The sequence below is a fragment of the Malaclemys terrapin genome, chromosome 11 (assembly GCF_027887155.1).
Source record: "Malaclemys terrapin pileata isolate rMalTer1 chromosome 11, rMalTer1.hap1, whole genome shotgun sequence".
Lineage (NCBI taxonomy): Eukaryota > Metazoa > Chordata > Testudines > Emydidae > Malaclemys > Malaclemys terrapin.
In genome coordinates, this window is record NC_071515.1 from 77781391 (window position 1) to 77806578 (window position 25188).

At 66.3% G+C, this 25188-nt stretch overlaps 2 protein-coding genes across 2 annotated transcripts in view; both read left to right on the forward strand.

Annotated features, from left to right (window-relative positions):
* The first annotated feature begins 663 nt into the window (after positions 1–663).
* Positions 664–21102, forward strand: CTDSP1 (CTD small phosphatase 1). Its single transcript, XM_054043738.1, has 7 exons — positions 664–847; positions 12654–12802; positions 14852–14953; positions 15882–15938; positions 16686–16778; positions 17711–17896; positions 19063–21102. The coding sequence occupies exons 1-7, from the start codon at positions 781–783 to the stop codon at positions 19189–19191; spliced, it is 783 nt and encodes a 260-aa protein (XP_053899713.1). The 5' UTR covers positions 664–780; the 3' UTR covers positions 19192–21102.
* Positions 21103–24581: 3479 nt separating this feature from the next.
* The window catches only part of VIL1 (villin 1), a 48994-nt gene continuing 48387 nt past the window's right edge, over positions 24582–25188 (forward strand). The window contains exon 1 of the mRNA XM_054044422.1: positions 24582–24655. The gene's annotated coding sequence lies outside the window, so the exon portion shown is untranslated. The remainder of the gene's footprint in view (positions 24656–25188) is intronic.

Here is a 25188-nt window from a genome sequence, read left to right on the forward strand (position 1 = left end):
TGTGTGGGGGGGGGGGGGTTAAACCCGTTGGCCCGGCTACATTCCAACTCCTCATCAAACGGAACAGGCTGGAACCCCCCTCCAGTGACAGTCCGGGGACACTCTTCTTCCCTCCCTGTCCTACACTGTTGTGTGGCTGTTGTGTCCCATCCCAGAAACGGAATCACTTACTGCAGAGGTGCTGCCTGGACAAACAGCGCTTGTGCCCCACCCCAGAAGTGGCTGCATCTCAGCACCAGGTAAGCAATCCTTGTCTAAACAGCTGCCCTGACCCACCCCAGAGTTGGCTGCATTTCAGGGCTGGACAAAAGCAATTCCGCTCTGCCGGATATGTGTGAGGTTGGTCATGGGCTGGATTCGGGGGCGTTTCGGGGACCCGGGTGGCTGGAGTGCAGTGTAGTGTGCCCGAGTGACTCATCGGGGAAGTGTGGGGGGAAAGGGGGATCTCCTTCCCACCTTGGCAGCCGGCGCGCCCCGTACCATCGCCCTTTTAAGGGGTTCCTTGAAACCGCGTCCGGGTTCCATGTTTGTAGCAGAAATTGTGAAGAGGAAACTCCATGTTGTAACAAAGTTTCCTCCGCGAGCGTCTCTTTCTCTCTCCCCCTTTTTTGTTTTTCTCCCCCCCCATTTTCCCCTCCCCCTTTTTTTCTTTTTTTGGGGGGGCAATTTCCCCCCCCCTCCCCGCCGCCCGATCCGCCCCCGAAGTAACTCCTGGAGGATCGGAGCGCGGCGGGAGGAGCTTGCGGAGGAGGGACCCCCCCGGCCAACACTTCTGGTCTAATGGACAGTCAGTCCATTATCACCCAGGTTAGCAAGGAAGAGGTGAACACCCCTCTGCAGGAGAAAGGTAACTGCACCCCCGGCGTGGGGCAGCGTCGCGTGCATTTCACCCCAACCCCCCCAATAAATGGCCTTGTGCAAAGCACTAATCCGGGGGGTGGGGGCTGTGCATGCGACCCCCGCGGCCTCCGGTCGCCTCTGGGTCGGGTGCCCACAATCAAAACAGAAGCCGGTGCCTGCTGCAAGGGGCTTGTCCCGCCGCGCTCGGCGCTGTCTGCACTGCCCTGGGCGAGCCCCGGGTGTTCCCCACCGCGCCCCGACGGGGGGCCGAGCGACCCAAAGCTCTGGCTGTTGGGGGCATGGGGCGAGGGCGGGGCGGTTGCAAACACAGGGCTGGGGGGGGGGCAGGAGTTTCTGCCCAACAGCCTCCCCCCCCCCCCCCCCGTGGGTTGGTTTTGAAGCGCCCCAAGCGCCCGGGTTTATTTTCAAATGTTGCTTTTCTGCCCCCTGGATCCAGGGAGGCTTCTCAGGCCAGGTCAGCTGGGGTCAGGGCATGGGGAGGGGGGGGGGAGATCTGCGGCCAGGGGCCCGGCCCCTGCCCCACTCCAGCCTCCTGGACTCTGCCCTGGGGTTTGCCCAGTCTGCACAGGGCTCGCCAGGTCCTGGCAGGGGGGTGGTGAAGGGTGTGCATGGCTGAGGGGTGGTTGGGCTGGGCACGGGGCTGGGATCCCTGCCTGCTGGAGGTCTTTGAGCCACGCTTGGGGGTCTCTGACCCCGGTGGGGCTGGCTGATTCCTGAGGGAGAGGGGGTTTGGTTGGAGGATCGCACGGGTGCTCCTCAGGGCCCAGTTGTGGGAGGTGGGTTTCTGACAGGACTGACGCTGCCCTGTGGAAACAACCTGACCCCTGCCTGGCATCCCAGCGCTGGGGTCGGGGTGGAGGGAAGGGGCCATCGGTGCAACCTGCCAGAGAGCCTGGAGCCCCCGTCTGCTGCTGCCTGGGCACTTCTAGGGGTCTCTGCGCGGGGCCAACCGCAGCGGGGAGGGGTGAGAGGCTGCTGCAGTCCCCTTCGGGGCAATGAGTCCGGCACGGTCTCAGACGGGCTCCTCCGACGTCTCCCCAGCCTGGCACCCTGGTGGGCCAGACCATTGCCCGGGCACTGGCTGGGGACGCTCGCAGAGAGAGGGCAAGGACCAGGTTCTGATCTCGGCTCCGCCAGGGTGAATCCGGAACAACTGCCCCAGACGGACACCAGGGGATTGGTCTGGATTCGCCCAGCCCAGTGGAGCCGAGATCGGAACCTGCCCCTCGGGCGGCAGGTCGCTGTGGATTGGGACCTCGTTAGGGGAGGGGCTCGCCCTGGGTGGGGGAGGGGCTTGCCCTGGGTGAGGAAGGCAAGGCCTGAGGTGCTGGGGCAGTTTCAGGTTCGGAGGAGCTGTCTCCAGTGGGGCCTGGTGAACGGGGTGTCGCCCTGACACTGGGCTCTGGACTGGAGGACGTTGGGACTGGGGCGGGGTGGGGGGTCTTACTGCCTGTATCTTAACGGGAGTCAGTCCAACCCAGTGACCCCCATCCCCACGTAAAATGCACATCCCGATGCCCCAGGGAATAGAGGCGGGGCAGGGGTCTAGGAAGTGGACCCAGCCTGGCTTCCACGGCCCGGCCGTAGACGTTTTGTCCAGCACCAGCGAAGCGCTCCCCGGGGTGGGCGGTGGCTGTTCCATCACAGGATGTTTTCACCCCCGCAGCACAGAGGGGGAATCGAGGCAGCGAGGAGAGGGACGCCTGGCAGAGCGGGGATTGAACCTGGGTCCCGCCGAGTCCCGGGCTGCTAGGCCGTGCCACCTCCCTCAGCCCTGCGCAGTCCTGCCCGGTGGCTCTTCTGTGCCCGGGGGCGGGGAGCAGCTGTTGGCCGGGCGGGGTCTCCTACCCTGACTTGGGGATTGACAGCTGTCAGTCACGCTGACCCGCTGGGAGCTAGGGGTGTTGGGAGCTTTCTGCTTCTCCTCTCAGCGGCCCCATGGCCCGGTCTGAGCCCCCTGCCCCCACCCGTAACCTCCAGCCCCCTGGGTCCTGTGATGCCAACGAAAACGTGGTTGAGCGGCAAGGAGGGAGGAAGGCAACTGTGCCCCAGCGCCCCCTGCTGGGGGATAGAGATCTCCCCTCCCCCCCCCCCCCCCCCAGGGATCATACTTGTGTGCAGCCCCCCAGTCAGGGTAACAGTGCCGGCATTGCATCCCTTCGGCCTGCAGCCCTGACGCCGTCCCGACGGCACGTCTGCGCTGGGATCCCAGCCCCCGGCGTCCATAGGGACTGAGCCGGAACAGCCAGAGCGGCGGCTGAAATCCCAGCCTGGGCCAGGCCAGAGGCAGGGAGAGGGGCAGGGACTTGCTCGAGGTTTCAGAGGGAGCAGGGGCCTGGAGGAACCGCAGTAACAGCTGGGGAGCTGGACTCCCCCCGTCCCCCTCTGCCTGAGCGCTCAGCCCTGGGGAGCTGGGGGGCGGATCTTCCGGGGGAACAAGTGAAATGAGTTTGCTGGGTCTTGGCCTGGTCCCTAGTAGAGGGTGAGTCCACAGCACAACTGCTGCTGGGTTCAGCGCTACTGACTGGTTTCTGTACAGGCAGGGGCCCAGGGCAGGGCTGGCAGGGGCTGCGGGTCGGGAGTGAGGGGCACTGGCAGAGCTGGGGGGAGCCCAGGGGGGCTGCGGGTCGGGAGTGAGGGGCACTGGCAGAGCTGTGGGAGGGGGAACCCAAGGGGGCTGCGGGTCGGGGATGAGGGGCACCGGCAGAGCCAGGAGGAGCCCAGGGGGGGCTGCGGGTCGGGGATGAGGGGCACCGGCAGAGCCAGGAGGAGCCCAGGGGGGGCTGCGGGTCGGGGATGAGGGGCACCGGCAGAGCCAGGAGGAGCGGGAGCTCCCAGTGACTGACCATGTTGTGCTGGGTTTGTTGCTGTCAGTTCAGCTCCTCGGGGGCTGGCGTCATCTCACCACAAGCAGCAGGACCATGGCAGAGCGGTCAGGGACTGAATGCTCCGTAGAGCCTGGAGGGGGGGTCTCCCCAGAGCAGAGGAGAAGCATGGGGCAGGGGCGGGGAAGAGGGACGCTTGCCTAGATGCTCCTGGATCTATTCTATGGGCAGACAGAGGGGTCATTTTCCAGGCCTGTGAATGGGAAAATGCCGGTGAAACTCCTACAATTGGCAGCCTCTGCGTGGCGGAGGGAGGGGAAGGGGAATGAACGCAGACAAACTTCTCCCCCTTGGTGTCAATCCCAGAGCCGATAATCCAGATTCTGTGCAATATTTTAGCTTAACACGCGGGTCGGTATGTGTCAGGGCTGCCCCCGGCTGGCTGGAGTCAGAGCTGTTGACTTGTGTGTCATACACCTATACTGCTAGCCGCCCCTGGGGAGTCTCCTTCAGCTCTGGCGGCAGGGAGCTGAGCTGGCCAAGGCGGGGAGGTGAGTCTGCGCCTGCTTCTGCTGCGAAGTCCTGCGTGTCGCGGGCCGGCTGCAGCCTCCTTGTCCTTCGGCGTTAGCCTTGGTGCTGCGAAGAGCTCTGGGCGATTTGTCTGGGAGCACAGACCTGGGCCCAGGGGCAAGGAAACTCAGCCTGAACATGCCCCGTGTGCTGAGATCAACCGTGGCTCTCCTGAGGGGCTGCTGCTAGCCACCGGCCTGGACAGCTGGGGGGCAGCTGGGCGTGTTCTGGGGGCTCTCAGCCGTGCTGACCGACCGCGTGGCTGGGGGGAGACCCCGGCTGTTTGCCCGGCAGGTTTAGTCCAGGCTGAAACGCTGCTGGAGCTTGTTACAATCGCAGCGTCTTGGGAGCCTCCACAAGGGGGCTGGGAAGTGGCCTGTTCCCTGCCCCCAGGATTCTTCAGTTTCTGGGGCGCTGGTCGGTCAGTGTCTCGCCCGCCCGTGGGAGTTTTCTACCCCTTCCCGGGGGGGGGGCGGGCTCCGCACTCTCCAGATCTCGCTCTGAGGCCTTCTTCACCTCGGTCTATTTCACCCCCCTCCTGCTCCCTGTCCTTGAACGGGGCCCCCCTGGCCGCCCCCCGAATGTTTCTGCCTCTGTCCATCCACCCACCAAGTCAAGCACCTTTCCTATGGCCTCTTCCCTGGGCTCCGCCCACGCCGGATCATGCTGCTTCACGGGGGTGGGGGGGGGAACCCGCCGGCCAATGAGCATCCTGGAAACAATCAGCGCTCATTCTGATTGGTCAGTTTTCTGCCCATCAGCGTTCCTCCCACACCACTGGCTGTGGGTGGCTTTCTGCAATGAATTAACTAACAAACTGCAGGGGAGGCGTTTTGGGGGCTCCGCCCACAGTGCCAGATTGGCTTCCAACCATCAGAGGTTGCGCTGACCTTTGTCATCAGTAGGGTTCAGAGTCATGAACATTGTGGGATGAACGGGAGCGTTTGCGCTCCTCCCAGGGCCACCATCCGTCTGCAGCCTCGGGCACATGCCGCAGCCCAAGAACAGGGGAAACTTATCTAGAACTTCTAAGGAGCTCGCAGTTTCTGCCAGGACAGAGGTGGCAGCCGGAGGAGCTGGTCCCTGCTCCCCAGACTCGCTGCAGGGAACCCCTGAAGCAGTTCTGCCATGTTATCTGCTTGCCTGGGGGAAGGGGTCAGGGACACACCTTTGGCAGCAGCTGCCCCTGGGGAAGCTGAGCAGAGAGAGGCGTCACTGGCGCTTGTGGGGTCTGACTGGGCTGGAGGCGGGGAGGGGGGGATACACTTCAGCTTTCGGCTCAGCAGCAGAAAGGCCCCGGAGCTGGGGCTCAGGGCGGGCACAGGCTGGGGTGGATCTCTGGGCACAAGAAGGGTGAACCCCCTGCAAACGGGGCAGCGGTGGGCATGGAAGCTGGAGGAGGCCGAGCACAGAGGAGAGGCTGGAGATGGGGGGAGGGCAGAAGCCATTGTCGCTAGGCTGGGCACAGAGCTGGCACCAGCCTGTACCGGCTGCCAAGGCCGAGTCCCTGGCACTTCTGAAGGGAGCTGGAGCTGAGCCAGGCCTGAAGGTCAGAAAGGGGCCTGTGCAACCAACCTGCTGGCCTGTCCCTTCCTTCCCCCTCCTGCCCTGGCCTCTCCCTGACCTCCCGCGTGAACCATGGCTGCCAGCGCTCTGCCCTCGCTCCGCGCCCACTGGCATGTGACCGTCTGCCCGCCCTGGACATGGAGCCACCTCTGGGGAAGGGGGGATGCGGCAGCTGCCACACGAGAGCTCAGGCTGGGGAGCGAGCGGGGACGGAGGGGGCAGAACGGAGCTTTGCCGGGCGGAGCCCTGGGGCAGGACAGGGCTGGGGCGCGGTGCATGGCAGGGGCCGGTCCTTCGGGGTAGAGGCGAAACTGGGCTCCCTCCCCTGGTGGTTGCTGGGGGTACAGAGGACCTGGCGTCTCCCCGATGCCCCTGGGTGAGTGCACCATAGCCCAGACCGTCGGCTGGGCCCAGCTCCCCGTGGAGTAAAGCAGAGACCCACCCCAGCCTCGTCGGGGGACAGTCTGTAGCCAGCCGGCAGCAGCTCAACTGCAGCACTGGTGGCAAAACCGGGGGCTCCGTCTCCCCTGAGCCGGGCACGGCCGATGGGGCTGGGCTGGCAGGGGCTGCGGGTCGGGAGTGAGGGGCACCGGCAGAGCTGGGGGGGGGCAGGGCCGGGCTAGCACGGGGCTGCGGGTCGGGAGTGAGGGGCACCGGCAGGGCTGGGCTGGCAGGGGCTGCGAGTCGGGAGTGAGGGGCACTGGCAGAGGTGGGGGGGGCAGGGCAGGGCTAGCAGGGGCTGCGGGTCGGGAGTGAGGGGCCCCGGCACAGCTGGGGATGGGGAGCCCAGGGCTGGGATAACAGCTCTGCCGGGGCCCCTCACTCCCGACCCGCAACCCTGAGCCCCAGACTCCCAGGGTTCTCTTGAGCAGGGTTCCCGGCCCTGTTTGTTGGGGGGGGGGGGCGCTCTGGTCCTTGGGATCAAAGGTCGAAATCATTTCCCATGGCCCATGGAGCTCCGTGGGGGGCAGTAGGTGGTGCTGTGCACAGGGAGGGGTGGGGGGCTCCGTGGGGGCCCTAGGGGGCGCTGTGCACTGGGAGCGGGGCAGGGGGCTCCGTGGGGGGCACCAGGAGGCGCTGTGCACTGGGAGCGGGGCAGGGGGCTCCGTGGGGGGCCCTAGGAGGCGCTGTGCACAGGGAGCAGGGCAGGGGGCTCCGTGGGGGTCCCTAGGTGGTGCTGTGCACAGGGAGCAGGGCAGGGGGCTCCGTGCGGGGCCCTAGGGGGCGCTGTGCACAGGGAGCGGGGCAGGGGTCTCTGTGGGGGCCCTAGGAGGCGCTGTGCACAGGGAGCGGGGTGGGGGGCTCCATAGGGGCGCTCTCCCCTCGGGGGCAGGGCTGGCCCCACTGCGGCACTATGGGGTGCTGTGCTGCAGGGAGTGGGGCGCTCTCCTCTCTGGGCTGTGGGGGAGGGGAACTCTCCCCTCCTAGTCAGGGTGGCAGGGGGGGCGGGTTATGCCACTGAGATCTGTGGGTCAGGGGCTGGGCTGCTGGGTGGGCCCATTCGGCTGGGCTCGGGACGTCACCCCAAGGTGGGTGCGGCCGGGCTGCCACTCTACATCCCCGCTGCTGGATCTTCTCCTTGGCTTCCTGTGCTCCGCGGCTGTCAAGCGGCTGCCATGTCCCTCCCCAGAGGTGGCTGCATTTGTGGGCCGGGCAACGGGCATCCCTGTCAGCCATTGTCCAGACAGCGACCGGCGGCCCTGCTGGAGGGGAAGGGACTGGGCCGGGGCTGGTGGAACCTGCTGCTGGTTAATAATTTGCCACTTCCCCATTCCAGCCCGGACTCCAGCCTGCCCCGCCCCTGGTGAACGTGCTGCCCCCAGGCACCGCCCTCGGTTCCTGGACAATCCTGGGCAGCGTTTCCTGCCAACGCCCCCCCTCCCCGCTTGTGAAGTTTGGTCCCTGGCCAGTGCCAGCCAAGCCCATGGAGGAAATCATCTTTGTTCCCATTCGCCGCCGGAGGGAGACGAGGGGCTGCCCCAGGGCAGAACTGTAAGCCCCACCCCCTGCTGCCAATGCTGTTATGTCCAGCTCCGTGCCAGGAGGTCCCCCCCCCCTCACCCTGCCATGCTCCGGCTCCAAGGGGGTCACTCGATACCCCACCAATGTGCCCGCCCCTGAGGGCAGCCAGGACTAACCAGCCCCCCCATTTGTCCCAGGCTCAGCGTCTCTGGTGAGGCCAGCGCAGGGTCCTGCAGGGCAGGGGCGGGGGGGGAGGCGGCGTGCCCCTGGCTGTGGGTGACAGACAGGAGGTGCCAACCCATGGGTCTGGTCGCTCGCCAGCCCTGCTGTGTGATTGGTGGGGGGCTGGGGAGGGCTGTGCAGCGTGGTCTGGTTTGTTATTGTAGGGTCTTCCGTGGGCTGGGCACACTGGTTGGGGGTTGTTAATTTTGCAGTTTTTTGTATTTCGGCGTTTTGTAGGGATTTGGGGGAGAGGGGATTGGCCCAGCCAATGTCACCTGCCCTGGCCCGGGGTGGCTCAGCGTCCCCCTCTAGTGGTGAGGCCGTCAGAGGCTGGTGTGTCCAGCACCACGCGTCCCTGGTTGGAGCCTGGCTGGTGCCTGGCGCGAGGCGTCGTCACAAATACCAGGGCAGCCTGGGCTGGTTTGATGGGGAAACGCAGCCAGCAAATCCCCCAATCTGTGTGTGCATGTCCACCTGTGCGTGTGTCCACGCGTGTGTGTGGCGTGTGTGTGTGGTGTGTGGGTGCATGCGTGTGTGTGTCGCGTGTGGGTGCACACACGTGTGGGTGCATAAACCTGTCCCTGCAGGGGGCCGTGTCGTGTACACACGCAGTCTCCATGCGCGCTCTGCAGGGCTGAGTTTGTGGGTGGCCGGCGGCTCTGGTCCCACGGCGGCTGCATTCCTGCCGGCCTCTCTCTAAATATTTGTGCGTTCGGACACACAAGCCTGCGTCAGCGCTCGCCCGGGGCGGTTCCTGCGCCAGGCCTCCCCCGCCGTCCCAGGCAGGGCCCCTGCCGCCCGCTGGCAGGAAATGGGGGCTGGGCGGGGGCCAGGAGCTGATCTCGGACCCGAGGGGGGCAGAGGCAGCGAGCTGGGGAGGCCAGGACTGTGGGGGTGTCACCCAGCAGCCACCCACCAACATCCTGTCCCCATCGCCCCGGTGCAGTGACCCCACCCCCAGATGTGGCTGGCATTCCTGGGGGGGGCGGGAGGCTGGGTTGGATCCCCGGCTGGCCCCGGTCATGCCCAGGCAGGGTGAGAAATCGGACGCTGGGTGAATCGTGGGGAGGGGCACGTGCCAGCCCACAGCTCCGCCAGAGACTCCGGGCAAGGGGAGGGGCCTGGGCTGGGCTGGCATGGAGGGGAGGGAGATGCCAGGGTGATCGGCCGTGGCAGCTCCCGCGGATACAGATTTAGCCACGTGCCTGTGGCACGGCACAGCTGGCAGGGGTGTAGGGGGGTGTCCGTGGCCTCATCTCCCCCTCCCTCACCCGCTGTGTCCTGGCCACATGGTCCCTTCAGCTGCGGGAGGGAGGGGCTGGCTGGGATCTCAGGGGGACGGCTGCAGTGGAGAGGTGGGGGGCAAGTGTGGGTGGGATCGAGCCCTGTTCGATGGGGCTCTGCTGGCGGGACAAGCGACCCCCCCCCCGAGCCCAGCTGTGAGGAGCAGCCAGGCCCTGGGCACGCGCCCGGTGGGTCTGAGCCCCGGGATGGGCCCTTGGCTGGGTTTCAGGCCTGGCTGTCTCTGCCCAGGGGCTGGGCACCTTGCGTGGGGCCGGCAGGGCCTGATCTCTCCACACAGGCGCAAAAGGGCACAACGGGGGGTTAATGTGCCTGGGGGTGAGACTGGCAGGTCACTGGCCGTCATTCCCAGCTCACTGCAGGGCAAGGGAAGGTGCCAGCGGCCCCCTGTATCCAGTGCGGCCCGAGCTGCTCCACTCACAGTGGGGGGAAGAGTTGGGGGAGGAGCGGTTCTGGCACTGAGGATCGGGGCAGCCGTTCATCCCAATGGCCCAGGTTTGAGTCAGATTTGGTGGGGTTAGCAGGGGTCTGCAGGTCGGGAGTGAGGGGCGCCGGCAGAGCTGAGTGGGCAGGGCTGGGATAACCGGAGGCTGCAGGTCAGGAGTGAGGGGCAGTGGCAGAGGTGGGGGGGGCAGGGCTGGGATAACCGGGGGCTGCGGGTCGGGAGTGAGGGGCACCGGCGGAGCTCGGGGGGGCAGGGCTGGGATAACCGGGGGCTGCGAGTCGGGAGTGAGGGGCAGTGGCAGAGGTGGGGGGGGCAGGGCTGGGATAACCGGGGGCTGCGGGTCGGGAGTGAGGGGCACCGGCGGAGCTCGGGGGGGCAGGGCTGGGATAACCGGGGGCTGCGAGTCGGGAGTGAGGGGCACCGGCGGAGCTGGGGGGGGCAGGGCTGGGATAACCGGGGGCTGGGGGGGCGGGAGTGAGGGGCACTGGCGGAGCTGGGGGTGGGCAGGGCTGGGATAACCGGGGGCTGCGAGTCGGGAGTGAGGGGCACCGGCAGAGCTGGGGGGGGGCAGGGCTGGGCTAGCAGGGGCTGCGGGTCGGGAGTGAGGGGCACCGGCAGAGCTGGGGGGAGCAGGGCTGGGCTGGCAGGGGCTGCAGGTCGGGAGTGAGGGGCACTGGCGGAGCTGGGGGGGGCAGGGCTGGGATAACCTGGGGCTGCGAGTCGGGAGTGAGGGGCACCGGCGGAGCTGGGGGGGGCAGGGCTGGGATAACCGGGGGCTGGGGGGCGGGAGTGAGGGGCACTGGCGGAGCTGGGGGTGGGCAGGGCTGGGATAACCGGGGGCTGCGAGTTGGGAGTGAGGGGCACCGGCAGAGCTGGGGGGGGCAGGGCTGGGCTAGCAGGGGCTGCGGGTCTCGAGTGAGGGGCACCGGCAGAGCTGGGGGGAGCAGGGCTGGGCTGGCAGGGGCTGCAGGTCGGGAGTGAGGGGCACTGGCAGAGCTGGGGGGGGCAGGGCTGGGATAACCGGGGGCTGCGGGGCGGGAGTGAGGGGCACCGGCGGAGCTGGGGGGGGCAGGGCTGGGATAACCGGGGGCTGCGAGTCGGGAGTGAGGGGCACTGGCGGAGCTCGGGGGGGCAGGGCTGGGATAACCGGGGGCTGCGAGTCGGGAGTGAGGGGCACTGGCGGAGCTCGGGGGGGCAGGGCTGGGATAACCGGGGGCTGCGAGTCGGGAGTGAGGGGCACTGGCGGAGCTGGGGGTGGGCAGGGCTGGGATAACCGGGGGCTGCGAGTCGGGAGTGAGGGGCACTGGCGGAGCTCGGGGGGGCAGGGCTGGGATAACCGGGGGCTGCGAGTCGGGAGTGAGGGGCACTGGCGGAGCTCGGGGGGGCAGGGCTGGGATAACCGGGGGCTGCGAGTCGGGAGTGAGGGGCACCGGCAGAGCTGCGCAGTCTCTGGCTATCTCTAGTTGCCTGGTTTAGGCCCTGGATTTAGCCCCCAAGTGCGAAGATAAGAAGGAGAAAGCTCGGTGGCTGGAGACCAGGAGACCTCACCCCCCATGGACCCTCGCCCCCTCCCTCACCGGGCTTTAGTTTGGTTCCAGGCTGCGTATCAAGTCAGGCGGCTGTGGGGCTCAAGGAGTCTGTGCCGAGGGGCCGGGGCTCGCCGGCCCTGGCGTTCTCCCTGCCGGTTGCAGCCAGGCTGGCCGGAGCGCCTGGAGTCCGGCAGACGGATCCGAAGGAATCTCGTTATCTCAGGCCGGATTAAGCGTGTGGAGTGCTCGCCCCAAGTGGATTATGCAGGAGAGCAGGTTAATCCAGACCTGGCGAGAGACGTGGTGCAGCCGGCAAGTGCCGGGCGCCGCAGAGGGGTCTGAGGCCTGGGGAGCGAAGTGTGTGTGTGACGGTGGGTGGAGGGTGAAGGGACATTGGAGGAGCTGAAGTTGATATTAGCAATGGGGGAGCTGTGCAGAGCTGTGGAGGTGCCCAGGGCTGGGATCGCAGGGGCTGCAGGGCGGGAGTGAGGGGCACTGGCAGAGCTGGGGGGACAGGGCTGGGCTAGCAGGGGGCTGCAGGGCGGGAGTGAGGGGCACCGGCAGAGCTGGGGGGACAGGGCTGGGCTAGCAGGGGCTGCGGGTCGGGAGTGAGGGGCACCGGCAGAGCTGGGGGGACAGGGCTGGGCTGGCAGGGGCTGCGGGTCGGGAGTGAGGGGCACCGGCAGAGCTGCGGGGGGGAGCCCAGGGCTGGGCTAGCAGGGGCTGCGGGTCGGGAGTGAGGGGCACCGGCAGAGTTGTGGGGGGAGCCCAGGAGTCCTGGCCCCCAGCCCCCTGCTTGGCTGTGTTGGCAGTTCTGTGGGGTGACTTGTCCTGTCCGGCTGGGCGAACGCGGGGCTGTAGGGACCTGCTGGGTGGTGGGACCTGAGCCCTTGGGCTGGGGAGGGGGTGGGGGGCAGGGGCTGCTCCCCCCAAAAGGGGATCCCCAGGGGCCAGCAGCACCTGGCTTTCTGCCATGTGGCTGGGCTGCAGCCAGGCCCCCCCCCAGCCCCCTCCCTGTGGCTGGTCCCAGGTGCCAGCCCCCCCACCCCCTGCTGCCCCCGATACACCCGGCTGGTCACCTGGGCGCACCCCCCACCCGACTGTCTCTGGCACACACCCCACGGCACTTCCCATCCCCCCAGGGTGCCCCCCAAGACCATGCTCAGGCCAGCAGGCAGGGGGAGCCCCAGGCAGCCCTTAACTGCCCCCAATCCGACCCCTGGCCCAGCACCCCTCTGGGGCTGGGGCTGCCCGTCTCCATGGGAGCGTGCTGCAGGCGGGCTGGGCACGGGGTGGGGTGCCCGGGGAGGGAGGGGAGTCCGGGGGGGCCACGCCGTGTGGATTAACCCCTTTTCCGCCTGTGCCCCGCAGGTGCTCACAGCCCATCGCCGTCCAAGAAGCCCCGGAACCGCAGCATCTTCCAGTCCCTGTTCTGCTGCCTCTGCCATGACGCCTCGGACCCCGTCCCGGTCAACAACAACGCGCCCCTGCTGGTGGAGGAGAACGGCGTCGTGCCCAAGGTAGGGGGGGCCCGGAAGTGGGCAGGGGGCACTTCCCTGGGCAACCCCCTGGCCCCCCGGACCCAGCTCACGGGAATCCTGCTTCCCTGGGATGAGCCCCACAGGCCGGCCTGGCTCCGCGCCCACCCCTCTGCCCGCCTGGCCGTGCCAGGCCCCCCAGGGCCTCGCCCCAGGGAACCCAGCAGCCCGAGCACTGGAAGCTGCCCAGACGGGCACATGGCCCCTCCCCCCCCGGTATCCTTTCCGTCCTCATCCCGGCCTCGCCAGGACCCTGTGCCAGGCCTGCCCGCTGACCCAGCAGTGTTTTGGGCCACAGCCTCTCCGGGATCAATGGGGCTGAGGGGGAACCAGGCTCCCACAAGCTGTTCCCTCTGGCAGCGCCCCTCCCCCCACCTGGGGGCCATCGCTCCCCTTCCTTCCCCCACAAAGACGGGGATCCCCAAGGGCTCTGGGATCTGCTTGGGGGTAGTTTCTCCCGTACCCACCCCCCTTCCCATGGATAGTACGTGCCCAGGCGACGCTTTGGGATGGGGCCGGGGTCATGCCCCCCATCAGCTGGGGCAGGGGCAAGCCCCGATGCTGGCACAGCACATGGCAGAGGCAGAAGCCAATGCTGGGAGTGTAGGGGCGCCGCTGAGTGGGACCCCGGCGTCCTGGGGGGTGGCAGACAGGCAGTGGGGTTATTGTGGTTTCCTCCCCACCCCCCCAGGTCACAGGCTGTCCCTCCCCCTGGGGCCCCCAGATGCCGGGGTCCAGCCATGCTGGCCCGGGCCAGGGCAGGGAGTGAGCAGTGACCCTGTATCCCGGCAAAACTGGAGGGGGGCAGAATCGAGTCACCTGGGGGGAAACTGAGGCTGGGCAAAGTGCCAGGGGGGTTTTAACGGCCACGGACAGGAGTTTGACACCTAGGCTGGACAATGGTAAATCCACAGCCTGGTTCCTGCCAGGGGAGAGCGCTCCCTGCTGACCCCCCGCCGCTCCCTGCAGCACAGCGCCCCCGAGCGCCCCCTGCTGACCCCCCGCCGCTCCCTGCAGCACAGCGCCCCCGAGCGCTCCCTGCTGACCCCCCGCCGCTCCCTGCAGCACAGTGCCCCCGAGCGCCCCCTGCTGACCCCCCCTGCTCCCTGCAGCACAGTGCCTTCTAGCGCCCCCCGGGAGAGGAGAGCGCCCCCTGCTGACCCCCTGCTGGGGGAGCTGTCGCTCGGCCATGGGCAGGCGCTGTGCTAAGCCCACTGGGGCAGGGCAGACAGGGCCAGGATTTCCCGGCCGCCCTAGTGCCCCCTGCAGTCCTCGTCCCCAGGGCGCTGGGCCGGACGGCGATGCCCGGAGCCGGGCAGACAGGCAGCCCCCCCGCGCACCCGTAATCCCCGGCTTTGCTCTAGGCCGATCAGCCCTGACCGCGGCTGCCCCCTTTCCCGGCTCCCCGGACAGCTTTGAGTGGATTATTGGCCCCTGCACCCAGGCAGGCGAAGGCAGCCGGCGCCCTCTGGTGCCCGGCAGCGCCAGCGCGGCTCCCCGAGCTCAACCAGCTCTTCCCAGTCCGGGGCGGCTCAGGGGGCTGCCAGGGGGCTGCACGGTGCTGCCCCCGGGACCAGGGCCGGTGTGCGCCTGGCGGGCCAGTCACACTAGGCAGCAGTCAGTGATTGGCATTGCTAATGAGCCCCCAATGCAGCCACCTCTGGGGAGCAGCGCTGCAGCTGGGGAGCAGCACACAGCAACACCAGCCTGCCGGTCAGAAAGGGCCGAGGGTAGGGGGCTGGGGCAGCATGTTCCCCATGGCCTGTACCCGGGCCCATGTTTAACTGCCCTAAGCAAAGGGCTCCCCCAACCCCGTTTCCCCGCCTAATGGGTCCCTGCTGCTGGGAAGTTTAGGACAGGAAGTGAGGGATCGGGGTGGGGGGGCGAGATGGTCTGGGCAGGCCTGCTCCTCTGGCTGGGATGTGGTGTGGGGCCCTGGGCTCACCTGCCTCCTGGCCCGCGGTGCCCACTGCCAGCCGGATACTCCAACGCCCCCCCCCCCCCCCCCCCCCCCCCGTCGCTCTCCCCCAGGCCGCTGTCAAGTACCTGTTGCCCGAGATCAAAGCCCAGGACGCCAGCAAGCTGTGTGTGGTCATCGACCTGGACGAGACGCTGGTGCACAGCTCCTTCAAGGTGAATCCGTGTCCTGGGGGTGCCCCTCCTCCCTGGCCTGCCCCTGTGCCCCCCCCGTCCTCCATCCCCCGCCCGTCCTGCCCCTGTGCCCCCTCCTGTCCTCCCTCCCCCGCCTGGCCTGCCCCTGTGCCCCCCCCATCCTCCCTTCCCTGCCTGGCCTACCCCTGTGCCCCCCCTGTCCTCTCTCCCTTGCCAGGCCTGCCCCCCCCGTCCTCCCTCTCCCGCTCATCCAGTGTCCCACCCCCATGTTCTTCTTCCCTCACCCGATTTGGCCCCCGTCTTCCTTCCCCTGTCCAGCCTGTTCCGTCTGCTCCACCCCCTACTGTCCTCCCCCACCACCCCATTCCCCTTCTCCTTTCTCGGGGTCTGTCTCAGCCCTGCACGTTCACTCGCTTTGCCCCGGTGCCCCTGAAGTCCTGCCCTGGGTCCCGAGTCGGGCGCAGTATTGCCCAGTGCGGGGGCAGGGCAGAAGCATGCCAGGCAGACACCATGTCCCAGCATGCAGTGCTCCAGTGCAGGGCTGCCCTGCCCCATCTGCCCCAAGCGTGGCTCCGTGTCTTGGGGGTGTCCCCGTGGGAAGGGGAGGAGCCTCCCAGGCCAAGCTCCACCCTTCTGAGGCCAGGGAAGGAGCTTTGCAATCACCCAACCTTCATCCTCCGGGGGGGCTGGGGCATCTACCTGGCATGGCTGGGAGGGCATTGCCAGGGAACCTGGGGAAGGTGTGGCCAGGGGAAACCTGGGGGAAGGGGAGGGTGTGGCCAGGGGAATCCCACAGCATTACCATGGGAACCAGGGCAGGGCGTGGCCAGGGGAATCGCAGGGGTGGGGGCTGAGGGCATGGGTGGGTGAAGAGAAGGGGTCATGGGATCCATGGGGGCGAGGCGGGTGCCTCCTGCCTCTCCCACACTGACTCCTGTGCCCTCCGCAGCCCGTGAACAACGCCGACTTCATCATTCCTGTCGAGATTGATGGCATCATGCACCAGGTGAGGGGGGGCATCTCGGTGGGGGTGGGGCACCCGTCACCCCCATGGGGGCTGTCAGGAGCTCAGCCCCTGCTGGGGAGACCAGGGAGCCAGAGCCCTCTCCCTCCCCCAACCCTGGGGGTGCCCAGCCAAGAAAGGGGGAACTCAGGCACTGGGGAGCCCTGCTGGTTCCAAGAGCCCGGGTGGGGGGCAGGCACCTTGGGACGGAGACCGTGGGGCTGCCTGGCTCTTTGGGGCAGCAGCTCCCCCCCTCAACTCCACCTTCCCCTTTTTCGGGGGGGGGGGGGAGCTGGCAGCCAAAGGTTTCCTGCGGGGGGAGCCCCAGGCTGACTTTCCCACCGTCTGGCGCTGTTCCGCAGGCAGGTCCCCGCCCCGCACGGAGGCCGGCGCCGGGTTCAAGTAATCCAGGATAGGCTGTGATCTGCGCAGTCGGCCTGTTCTCGATTACTTGGCGCCGGAGCCGGCCGGCAGCTTCGGGTGGAGACGCCGGAGAGACGCCGCCTGGGGAGCCGCAGGGCGCCCGCTGCTGCAAAGGAGCTCGGGGCATGGCAGGCCTGGCACCTCCCCTGCCCCCCCACGCCTGCCCCGGGTTCTCCCCCCAGCCCCTGGGACGGTGGGTGGCTCCTGGGGGTTGTCAGCCGTTCGGTGGCTCTGCGGGGGCTTGGTCCCAGGCGACGGGGCCCCATCTCGCTGGGCGCTGCCCGTCTCCAGCCCCGCGGCCGCCGGCTCACGCTGCCCCTCCCCCAGGTGTACGTGCTGAAACGCCCGTACGTGGACGAGTTCCTGCGGCGCATGGGCGAGCTCTTCGAGTGCGTGCTCTTCACCGCCAGCCTGGCCAAGGTGAGCGCCCCACGCCGGGCAGCCTGCGGCCGTCGGCCTGCTCCACGCGCTAGGCGTCGCGCCCTCCCCCCAGCTACAGCACCGGAGACGGGGCTCCCAGAGCCAGGATAGGACCCAGGAGTCCTGGCTCCCAGCCGGCCCTACGCCAACCACTAGCCCTCACGCCCCTCCCAGAGCCAGGATAGGACCCAGGAGTCCTGGCTCCCAGCCGGCCCTACGCCAACCACTAGCCCTCACGCCCCTCCCAGAGCCAGGATAGGACCCAGGAGTCCTGGCTCCCAGCCGGCCCTACGCCAACCACTAGCCCTCACGCCCCTCCCAGAGCCAGGATAGGACGCAGGAGTCCTGGCTCCCAGCCGGCCCTACGCCAACCACTAGCCCTCACGCCCCTCCCAGAGCCAGGATAGGACCCAGGAGTCCTGGCTCCCAGCCGGCCCTACGCCAACCACTAGCCCTCACGCCCCTCCCAGAGCCAGGATAGGACGCAGGAGTCCTGGCTCCCAGCCGGCCCTACGCCAACCACTAGCCCTCACGCCCCTCCCAGAGCCAGGATAGGACCCAGGAGTCCTGGCTCCCAGCCGGCCCTACGCCAACCACTAGCCCTCATGCCCCTCCCAGAGCCAGGATAGGACGCAGGAGTCCTGGCCCCTGATCACTAGACCAAGCTGTCCCTCCAGTTCAGCCATTCATTGGGCCCCCTCCTCCGCGGTGTCCCCACAGTGCTTTGGGGATGGGGGGTGCCCAGAAAGCTGCACAATGGCTTTGGGGCAGCTGCTGCTTGAGGAGGCACCCCCATGCTCTCAGGGGCTGAGACGTGTCCCCCGGGGAGGGGGACCCCCGAGTGCCCTCGGCCAGCAGCCAAAGGCCCCGGGGCTCAGCCCCTCCCCTGCTCCCCTTTGGCTGAGCCTGACCGTGTCCCCCCGGCCCCCCAGTACGCGGATCCCGTGGCTGACCTGCTGGACAAATGGGGAGCTTTCCGTGCCCGCCTCTTCCGCGAGTCCTGCGTCTTCCACCGCGGCAACTACGTCAAGGACCTGAGCCGCCTAGGCCGGGACCTGAGCCGCATCATCATCGTGGACAACTCCCCGGCTTCCTACATCTTCCACCCCGACAACGCGGTAGGTAGCGGGGGTTGTGGGGGGGGCAGCTGCAGTGGTTCAGCGGGTTCAATGCTCTCACTGGCTGTTTGCATCCGGGGCCTGGTTCAGACGCGATGAGTTCGGGGGGTCTCAGCCCAGTGACGCGACTGCTTCATACTCACCAGAGGGACGGGTTATTGGGGTAACTCAGTTCACGTTGTCCCAGGGCTGGGGATCAGGAGTGAGGGGCATTGGCCGAGCTGTGTGTCTGGGAGGAGCCCAGGGCCGGGACAGCAGCCCCCTACTGAATTGAACTGGCTCTGCTCAGCTGTGTGTCATATGCCCTCTACTGTTTACAGCAAATGGGGAGTCTCCCTTAGCGCAGGGGCCTGGGCTTTCAGAGCAGCGTTCAAGTCCTGCTGCTGACATGAAATGCCGGGTGGCCCCTGTGGGCAGTGGAGAGAATCAGACTGCTCCCGGTGGTCCCAGAGGGGGAAGAGCAGGGTGACTGGAGAGCTCCTGAAGGCTCAGAGAGTCCCCGGGCTGCCTCCCCCACCTCCTCTCCCCCTCACTCACAGATGCTGCTTTCTCTGAACTGGCGGCTGGCTCGCTCCCAGCACGCTGCCGTCTGTCCCGGGGTATTGGCATCGGGTCCCGGGCCAGCCGGCCCTTCATTTCCCCTTAGAGCTGCTGAGTCGGGGGGGCACTTGCTCGGGCGCGGCTCCCTTGGGGCTGGCCCGACGTCCTGGTGAATCTGTGTTGAGGGATCCCTCCCCCCGGGCTGAGCTGCAGCTGCCTCTGGGGTGGGGCTGGCAGCCGCCGTGCGGCCATTTAGGACAGGAAGCGAAGGTGACTCCTGTCTCCAATGGACGCAGCAGGGCAGATTTCGGGTGGCAGCCCACGATCCGATTGGCCGGGATGGCAGGTTAAGGCCCCCCGTGGCCTGGCTGGCTGGCACAGCTCGCTGGGATGCCCCCCGCCAGGCGCAGAAAGGGTACGGGGATGGGGATTTCCAGTGCTGGAGGCCCCTGTCTCCCAGCATGCCCTGGGGCAGGCTGCCGGCTCCACGGGCCGCTCATGGCTGCGTGAGGTAGGAGCCCCTGGCTGAGACTCCAGCAGGTTTGCCCGGGGACCCTGCGAGGGCTGGCTCTGCCCCGTGCTGCGTAAGCACCGCGCCCGGCTAACCTCCCGGGGTCTCTCCGCAGGTGCCGGTGGCATCGTGGTTCGATAACATGGCCGACACGGAGCTCCTGGACCTGCTGCCTTTCTTTGAGGGACTCAGCAAAGTGGACGACGTTTATACAGTGCTAAAGCAGCACCGGACTAGCAGCTAGTGACCCGGGGCCGGGCGAGATTCCCCACTCCTCCCTCTGCCGGCTGCCCCACTGATCTACCCACAAGCCCCAGCGCCAGCCTGCAGCTTCTCCGGGGCGCGGAGCGGAGGCTGCGACAGGCGGCGGAGGGGCTGGGCGGGGAGCCTAGCGTGGGGCTCACACCCGCCAGGCATGGGGGAGACGCCCGGCCGCATCACTCAAAACCAGCCACAAACCTGGACTTTTGTCGTCACGTAACGGTTCTTCTCCTGGAAACTGGGGAGGGCTGGAGAACCACGGCCCGGTCCCCTCTGATTGGCCTGGGGGGTCCAGAACCACGGCCCGGTCCCCTCTGATTGGCCTGAGGGGTCCAGAACCACGGCCCGGTCCCCTCTGATTGGCCTGGGGGGGCTCAGGACCACGGCCTGGTCCCCTCAGCTGGGCCGGGGGGTTCACAGAACCGCGCCCCAGCCCCATCTCGCTTGCCGTGGAGGTGGGAGAGGCAGGGGGGGTTGGTCCCAGGAACCCGGTCCAGAGATGCTTAGCCATGGAGGGCAGAGACCCCGTCACCCCCCGGTGCAGGGTGCAAAGTGCCCCCAGGAGGTGGGTGGGGGCATTTTTGCCTGCTTTGCCCGGATGGGAACGACTCCCCCAGCTGTGGGTGAAGGGAATTTGGGGGGCCTGTGACCCACACGATAGCTGGGTCCCAGATCCTGCCCCCTCCAGAAGGCTCTGGGCTCCTGTTACCCACTGGTGGGGTGCAGGCCCCGTTCCAGGGGGATCCTGCAGGGAAGAGGGGGCAGGAGGATCAGTGCCAAGCGCTGGGGCCTGGAGGGGTGTTGGTTGCGAGGGCGGGCGCTGAGCAGAGGGGATCGGCTCCCCCAGCAGGGCTGAGAGAGGAAGGACATGGAGAGAGACTGGGGGGGAGAAGCCAGAGGGACTCACAGAGACTGGGCTAGTGGAAGGGAGGCGGGGCTAGCGGAAAGAAGGCGGGGCTAGCAGAAAGGAGGCGGGACTAGTGGAAGGGAGGCAGAGAGTCTGAGCTGAGCTGAGCGGAGCTGCTGGAGTAGCCTGGGGGGGGGGGCAGGGGGGAGGGCAGCTAAGTCCCCCCAGGCTCCAGGCATAAGGGGACAGGGATGGGCACTAAGGTGAGAATTCCTGGGCGGCTGTTAAACCTTTCCCTGCTGGTTATATGGAGGGTGCCTGCCCCCCCCCCCCCCCCAAACGGTTCTTACTTCCCCATCGCCTCTGGGCCTCACGGGGAAATCAGATTTCTAGGTGCCTTGGGACTGGGGGCCATTGACCCCCTGGGCCAGTGCCGCTTGGCTTATGCAAATGTCGCCTTTCCCTGCAGTGCATTGTGGGGCTTTAACCCCCCCACCCCGAGGAACTGCCATTACGGCTGTCAGAAGCCATCAAGGTGCCCCCGTGCTGTGGTTGGTTAGAGCAGGGAGTGGGCTGGGCCGTTGGGTTGAGCCCACCCCAGCCCTGGACAGGGTGAAGGGGGACAGTGGGATCGCCCCAGGGGGGTCTCAGCTGGCCATGGTTGGCAGCAGCTCTCCTGCCGGCCCGTGAGCTTCCTGGTGGCTCGGGGCTGCTGCATTCCCAGCAGATGAGGTGGGAGGGTGCAGTGACACCAGCAAAGAGCAACTCCACAGGCCTGCTTTAGAGAGACACCACCAGTGCCTGGAAGGATGCCCCATCCCCTTAACTCTGCCCTTCCCCAGGAAGCCGGGCCTGCAGAGAAACAAGCAGCATCTCTGACTGCAGCTGTGGGGGGGGGGGGGGGGGGCTCCTTCCTCTGGGATCACGTCTATGTCTCCTTCTCTTTAGTGCCTTCAGCCCTCCCTGCTGCTTTCCAAACGGTTGGGGGGGGGGGCAGATTCCCGGGCCTTGGGACTGGCTCAAACCTCTGCCTTCTCACTGTGTTCAGAACCGACCCCTGCCCGCCTGGGAGCGTACTGTAGAGATCGTGCCTTGGGACACCAGGTCCCACCCACCCCTAACCTCTGGGGGGCCTTGGCTTTGCTCACCGCTGCACCAAGGCAGGACTCGGGGTGCTAGCCCCGCCCCCCGTCAGTGGGGCAGTGGGTTGGTTCAATGGCTGTTCTGATGGGGATGGGGGTCTCCTTCCCCGCCCAACCAAACTGCTCCCAAAGCTTCAGCTCTGACTTTGGGTTCGGGGAGCAGGGATTTTGAGTGGGACGGAGGGAGAGACTCTCCCCCCGAATCAATTGCCCCCCAGCCGCTTCCCAGGGCCGCATTCAGGTTCCCTGGAGACCTGCTTTGCATTCCCCTCCCCCAGGCTCCCCACAACACCCCCTTGTGCCCCACACCACTAGGGGGCGCTGTCTCGGGAAGGCGCCCCCTTTCTGTTGCCTTAACTGTTTTGTATGCGCGTTGTTCTCGGCTGTGCCTTGAGGCGGTGGCGTCCAAGCAATGCTGCCGCGGATCTCTTTAGCCTTAGCTTGGGAAACGTCCCTCAGGGAGAGGTCTCGGGGGGCCAAGGGCAGGGGGAGTCATGCATTTTAACCGGGCACATTTCGCTCATATAAATATGTATCATGTGTATATATATTTTTAGGGAAAGCAACGGCGACACAAGTCACCAGAGGATTTTTACAGCTGGTATTTTTAACGGTGTTCCTGGGAGATGGTTATTTTTCTGATCGGGGTGGTTCCTCATGTGAAGAAGCAGGGAGGGATTTGGGGAGGGGGGTGGGTATTTTGTCTGCCGGATGATGTCTGTATTGCATGCACGCAGCCCTTCTCCAAATGCCTGCCTGTCACCCGTCCCCCCATGAGCCCCAGGGTGCGCCCAGGGCCTGACAGCCAACTGCCTCTGTCTTACGGTGCTGGGTTTTCCAGGAAAGTTTTAGCTCTTTAAAATCTGGGCCCTTTGGTTGGTTTGATTTGTTGGTTTTTCTCCCTGATTTTGTAACCACCAGGTGAAAAATACTGGTGTGTGTGTGTCAATTTCACACCTCCAAATTTGTCCATTCTCATACACTATCTATCTATCTATCCCCATCCACTCTATCTATCTATCTATCTATCTATCTAAATTAGCCAAAACCCAATATTTCTGTCCTATGGGAAATTCAGAGATTTTTGAAATTTCGTTTAATCCTAAATCAGGGCGAAGAGTTGAGATCTCAGACGTTGTCACAAACCGACATGTTTGGACCGATTTCGTTTTGACTTTATGGGAACGTTTAGTTTCCGTAGGGTCGAAATGTTTCGTTCTGCCGTTCGGCGTCTCTGCTGTAAGGGACAGTCTCAGACACGGTTCTAAACGGAATGTTTGGACAATTTCCCTTCGACAATTGGGGTGAACACGATATGTCCCCATGAAACATTTCGACATCATCACGTCAGCCTCTTCCAATGGAAACCTGTTCTGTTGGACAGTCCCCACCCCGCTCTGCCATCAGCCCTACAACTATACATCTCCAGCTCCTGACATGCCACTCGCCCTCTCTGCCCCCGCGCCAGCTCTCAGATTCCCCCAAGCATCTGCCAAGCCATGTCAACATCTGTCTTGCCCCTCTCGGTGGAGAGAGCTGCACCCACTCCAGTGGGGGGCACTACAGAGCCATCGGTGCCTCTGCAGCACCCCCACCTGGGCAGCATGAAATCTGATTCCCTTCACTGCTGGATTTCCCCTTTAGTGCCACGTCCCTACAGCGGCCTCTGCCCAGTGCCCGAGGCTGACGCCCACCAGCCTGGCCTGAGCCCAATTCTGCTCCCTTGGCTGGCCAGGGCCTGACCCCCTGAGAAGCAGTATTGGAAAACCCAGCGCTTCCCTGGGTAAGGAAAAAGCAATCCGTTTTTAACCTGGTTGGTTTCATGCCACTGCGGTGCAGCTCTGGCTAACACTGCCCCCTGCTGGGCACCCCCTGCTTTGGCAGCACAGGGGCAGTTTTGTATCGTAACTGTCAGCACGTGGGGAGCGCCCCTGCACTGGCCTTTGGAGAAAGGGCTGCGGGCCTGCGGCTGTTCGTATTTTCACTCTGTATCTGTTGGGTAACGAGACAACCCAAGAGCGAATCACAACTACGGGAGAAAGAGAGAAACCCGATCAAAGTGCCTTTTGTGTGATTAAACTGTAAAATAATCTTTAAAGGAAAAAAAAATACCGTGAGAACCAACCTGGCTCTGCTGTGTAGTGATTCAGCCACCAGCTCTGGGTGTGCCCATGTGCTGGAGGGGGTGAGATCTGTGGGGGTGGGTGAGGGACAGAAAGACACACACACACACACACGCTGCATCACATGGCCCTCTGCTGGCAGAACTGTGTGTGCCAATGTGTGTGGTTTACTGCCCCCTGCTGGAGGGAAGGAGAGCTGTGGGTGTGACTACCTCTTGTTCTCTGCTGGCTGATGGGCTTAAAATGAATGGAGATATCCCATCTCCTAAAACTAGAAGGGCCCTTGAAAGGTCATCGAGTCCAGCCCCCCGCCTTCACTAGCAGGATCAAGTACTGATTTTGCCCCAGATCCCCAAGTGGCCCCCTCAAGGATTGAACTCCCAACCCTGGGTTTAGCAGGCTAATGCTCAAACCACTGAGCTATCCCTCCCCCCCCCAGCTTAGCATGTGGGTCTTGGTGGCCCGAAGCCAGAACCTGCGCCAAGACAGGCCTGAGAAAACCTGGCCCAGCCCTCACCAACCTGGGCTTAGCACCCGTCTGTGCCGGGGGTCCCCGCCCACCTGGGGATGCCGATTCCTGGGCTGACCCCCCCGTGAGCTGGCACGGCGTTCCCAGGATCCCCCTTGCTGCAGCCCGTTGGGTCTCCTGGCCCCCGACTGCCTCCACCCCGCGTGGAGCAGCGCCTGAAGGACTAGGCCCAGCGGCCCTGCCTGCGTGACAGGCCCATGGGGTTGGCCCTGGGCAAGGCCTGAGCAGCCCCCCCCTCCGCCCGCGCTTGTCCCTATCTCACCAGTCCCTGGCCTCACGCCGCCCTCCCCCATCTGGGAGGACCCCCAGCCTCTGCCCGCACAACCCACAAAATGCACCTGCTCAGACGCAGGATTGGGGGGGCGTCGCCGGGGGCACGGCCAATAGGTGCCCTGCGTGGTTCCCCCATCGCTTGCCCTGGGGGGAGGCTGGGGACAGGTTCCCCCGAGCCCCCTCCCTTGGGCCCTGCTGGCGCGGGTGCTTCACCCCAGCCAAGGGCTCTGAGCTCACTCCCCTGGCATCCTCCGTTGTCCCGCTGCCTCATGAATGGGCTGCCTGTCGTCCCTGGGCACCTTTCGCTCCCCTCCTCCCTTTGGGGGACTAATTGCCGGCGTTCAGCTCATTAGCAGGCAGGAGGGGGAGGGGGGGCTGGGATGCTCCATCACCAGGCTGCCGGGCAGGGGCCCCTCCCTCGCCTGGCCCTGGCTCGCCAAGCCCCGGGCACAGCAACGACCCACACCAGCCTAACGAGCCCGAACCAACAGTTGGGCACTAAAGCTGCCCCTCCCCCGGCTGCGCTGCGCCAGGTAAGGGAAGGGCTGCCAGCTGCTGAGAGGGGTGGGCAAACCGGGGTCTAGCCGGGCAGAGGCGGCCGGGCCGGGCGCTCGGGAAAAGCGGTTGGCAAAGGCTGGCGTTTTTCTCTGTTACTGTAGCCGAGGGGCCCTGCTCCGGGACCAGGGCCCTGTTGTGCCCGGCACTGCCCAGCCAGGTGGCCCGTAGGCCAGCCCCTGCTGCAGGGCGTGGTGGGACCCAGCAGGTGGGAGAAACGGCCCAAGGAGCTGGAGGCTACGAAGCCCCCACTGCCCGAGCCCGGCCAGGCCAGCAGGAGCTGGGGGCTAACTGGTTTGACACTGCAGCTGATGTGATGGGGTGGCCTGGGGCTGGCTCAGGGCCCGGGGGTCCCGTCCAGGCCTGTGTCCTCTGAGGGGGTGGCACAGGGCGATGGGGGCAGAGCGCCCGGGGGCCGCCGGCTCAGCTGGTGAGGGAAGCTGAGAGAGAGGACGGGGCACCGTGGGGACGGGCCCACCTGGCAAAGACAGCGAGTTTGTCTCTTGCGGCC

What these genes read in the sequence shown, in the direction of transcription:
- CTDSP1 (XM_054043738.1), top strand. Translation starts at nt 781, where the DNA reads ATGGACAGTCAGTCCATTATCACCCAGGTTAGCAAGGAAGAGGTGAAC. An exon ending in CACCCCTCTGCAGGAGAAAG is followed by an intron (nt 848 to 12,653) that starts GTAACTGCACCC and finishes TGTGCCCCGCAG; the next exon opens with GTGCTCACAGCCCATCGCCG. An exon ending in TCACCGCCAGCCTGGCCAAG is followed by an intron (nt 16,779 to 17,710) that starts GTGAGCGCCCCA and finishes CCGGCCCCCCAG; the next exon opens with TACGCGGATCCCGTGGCTGA.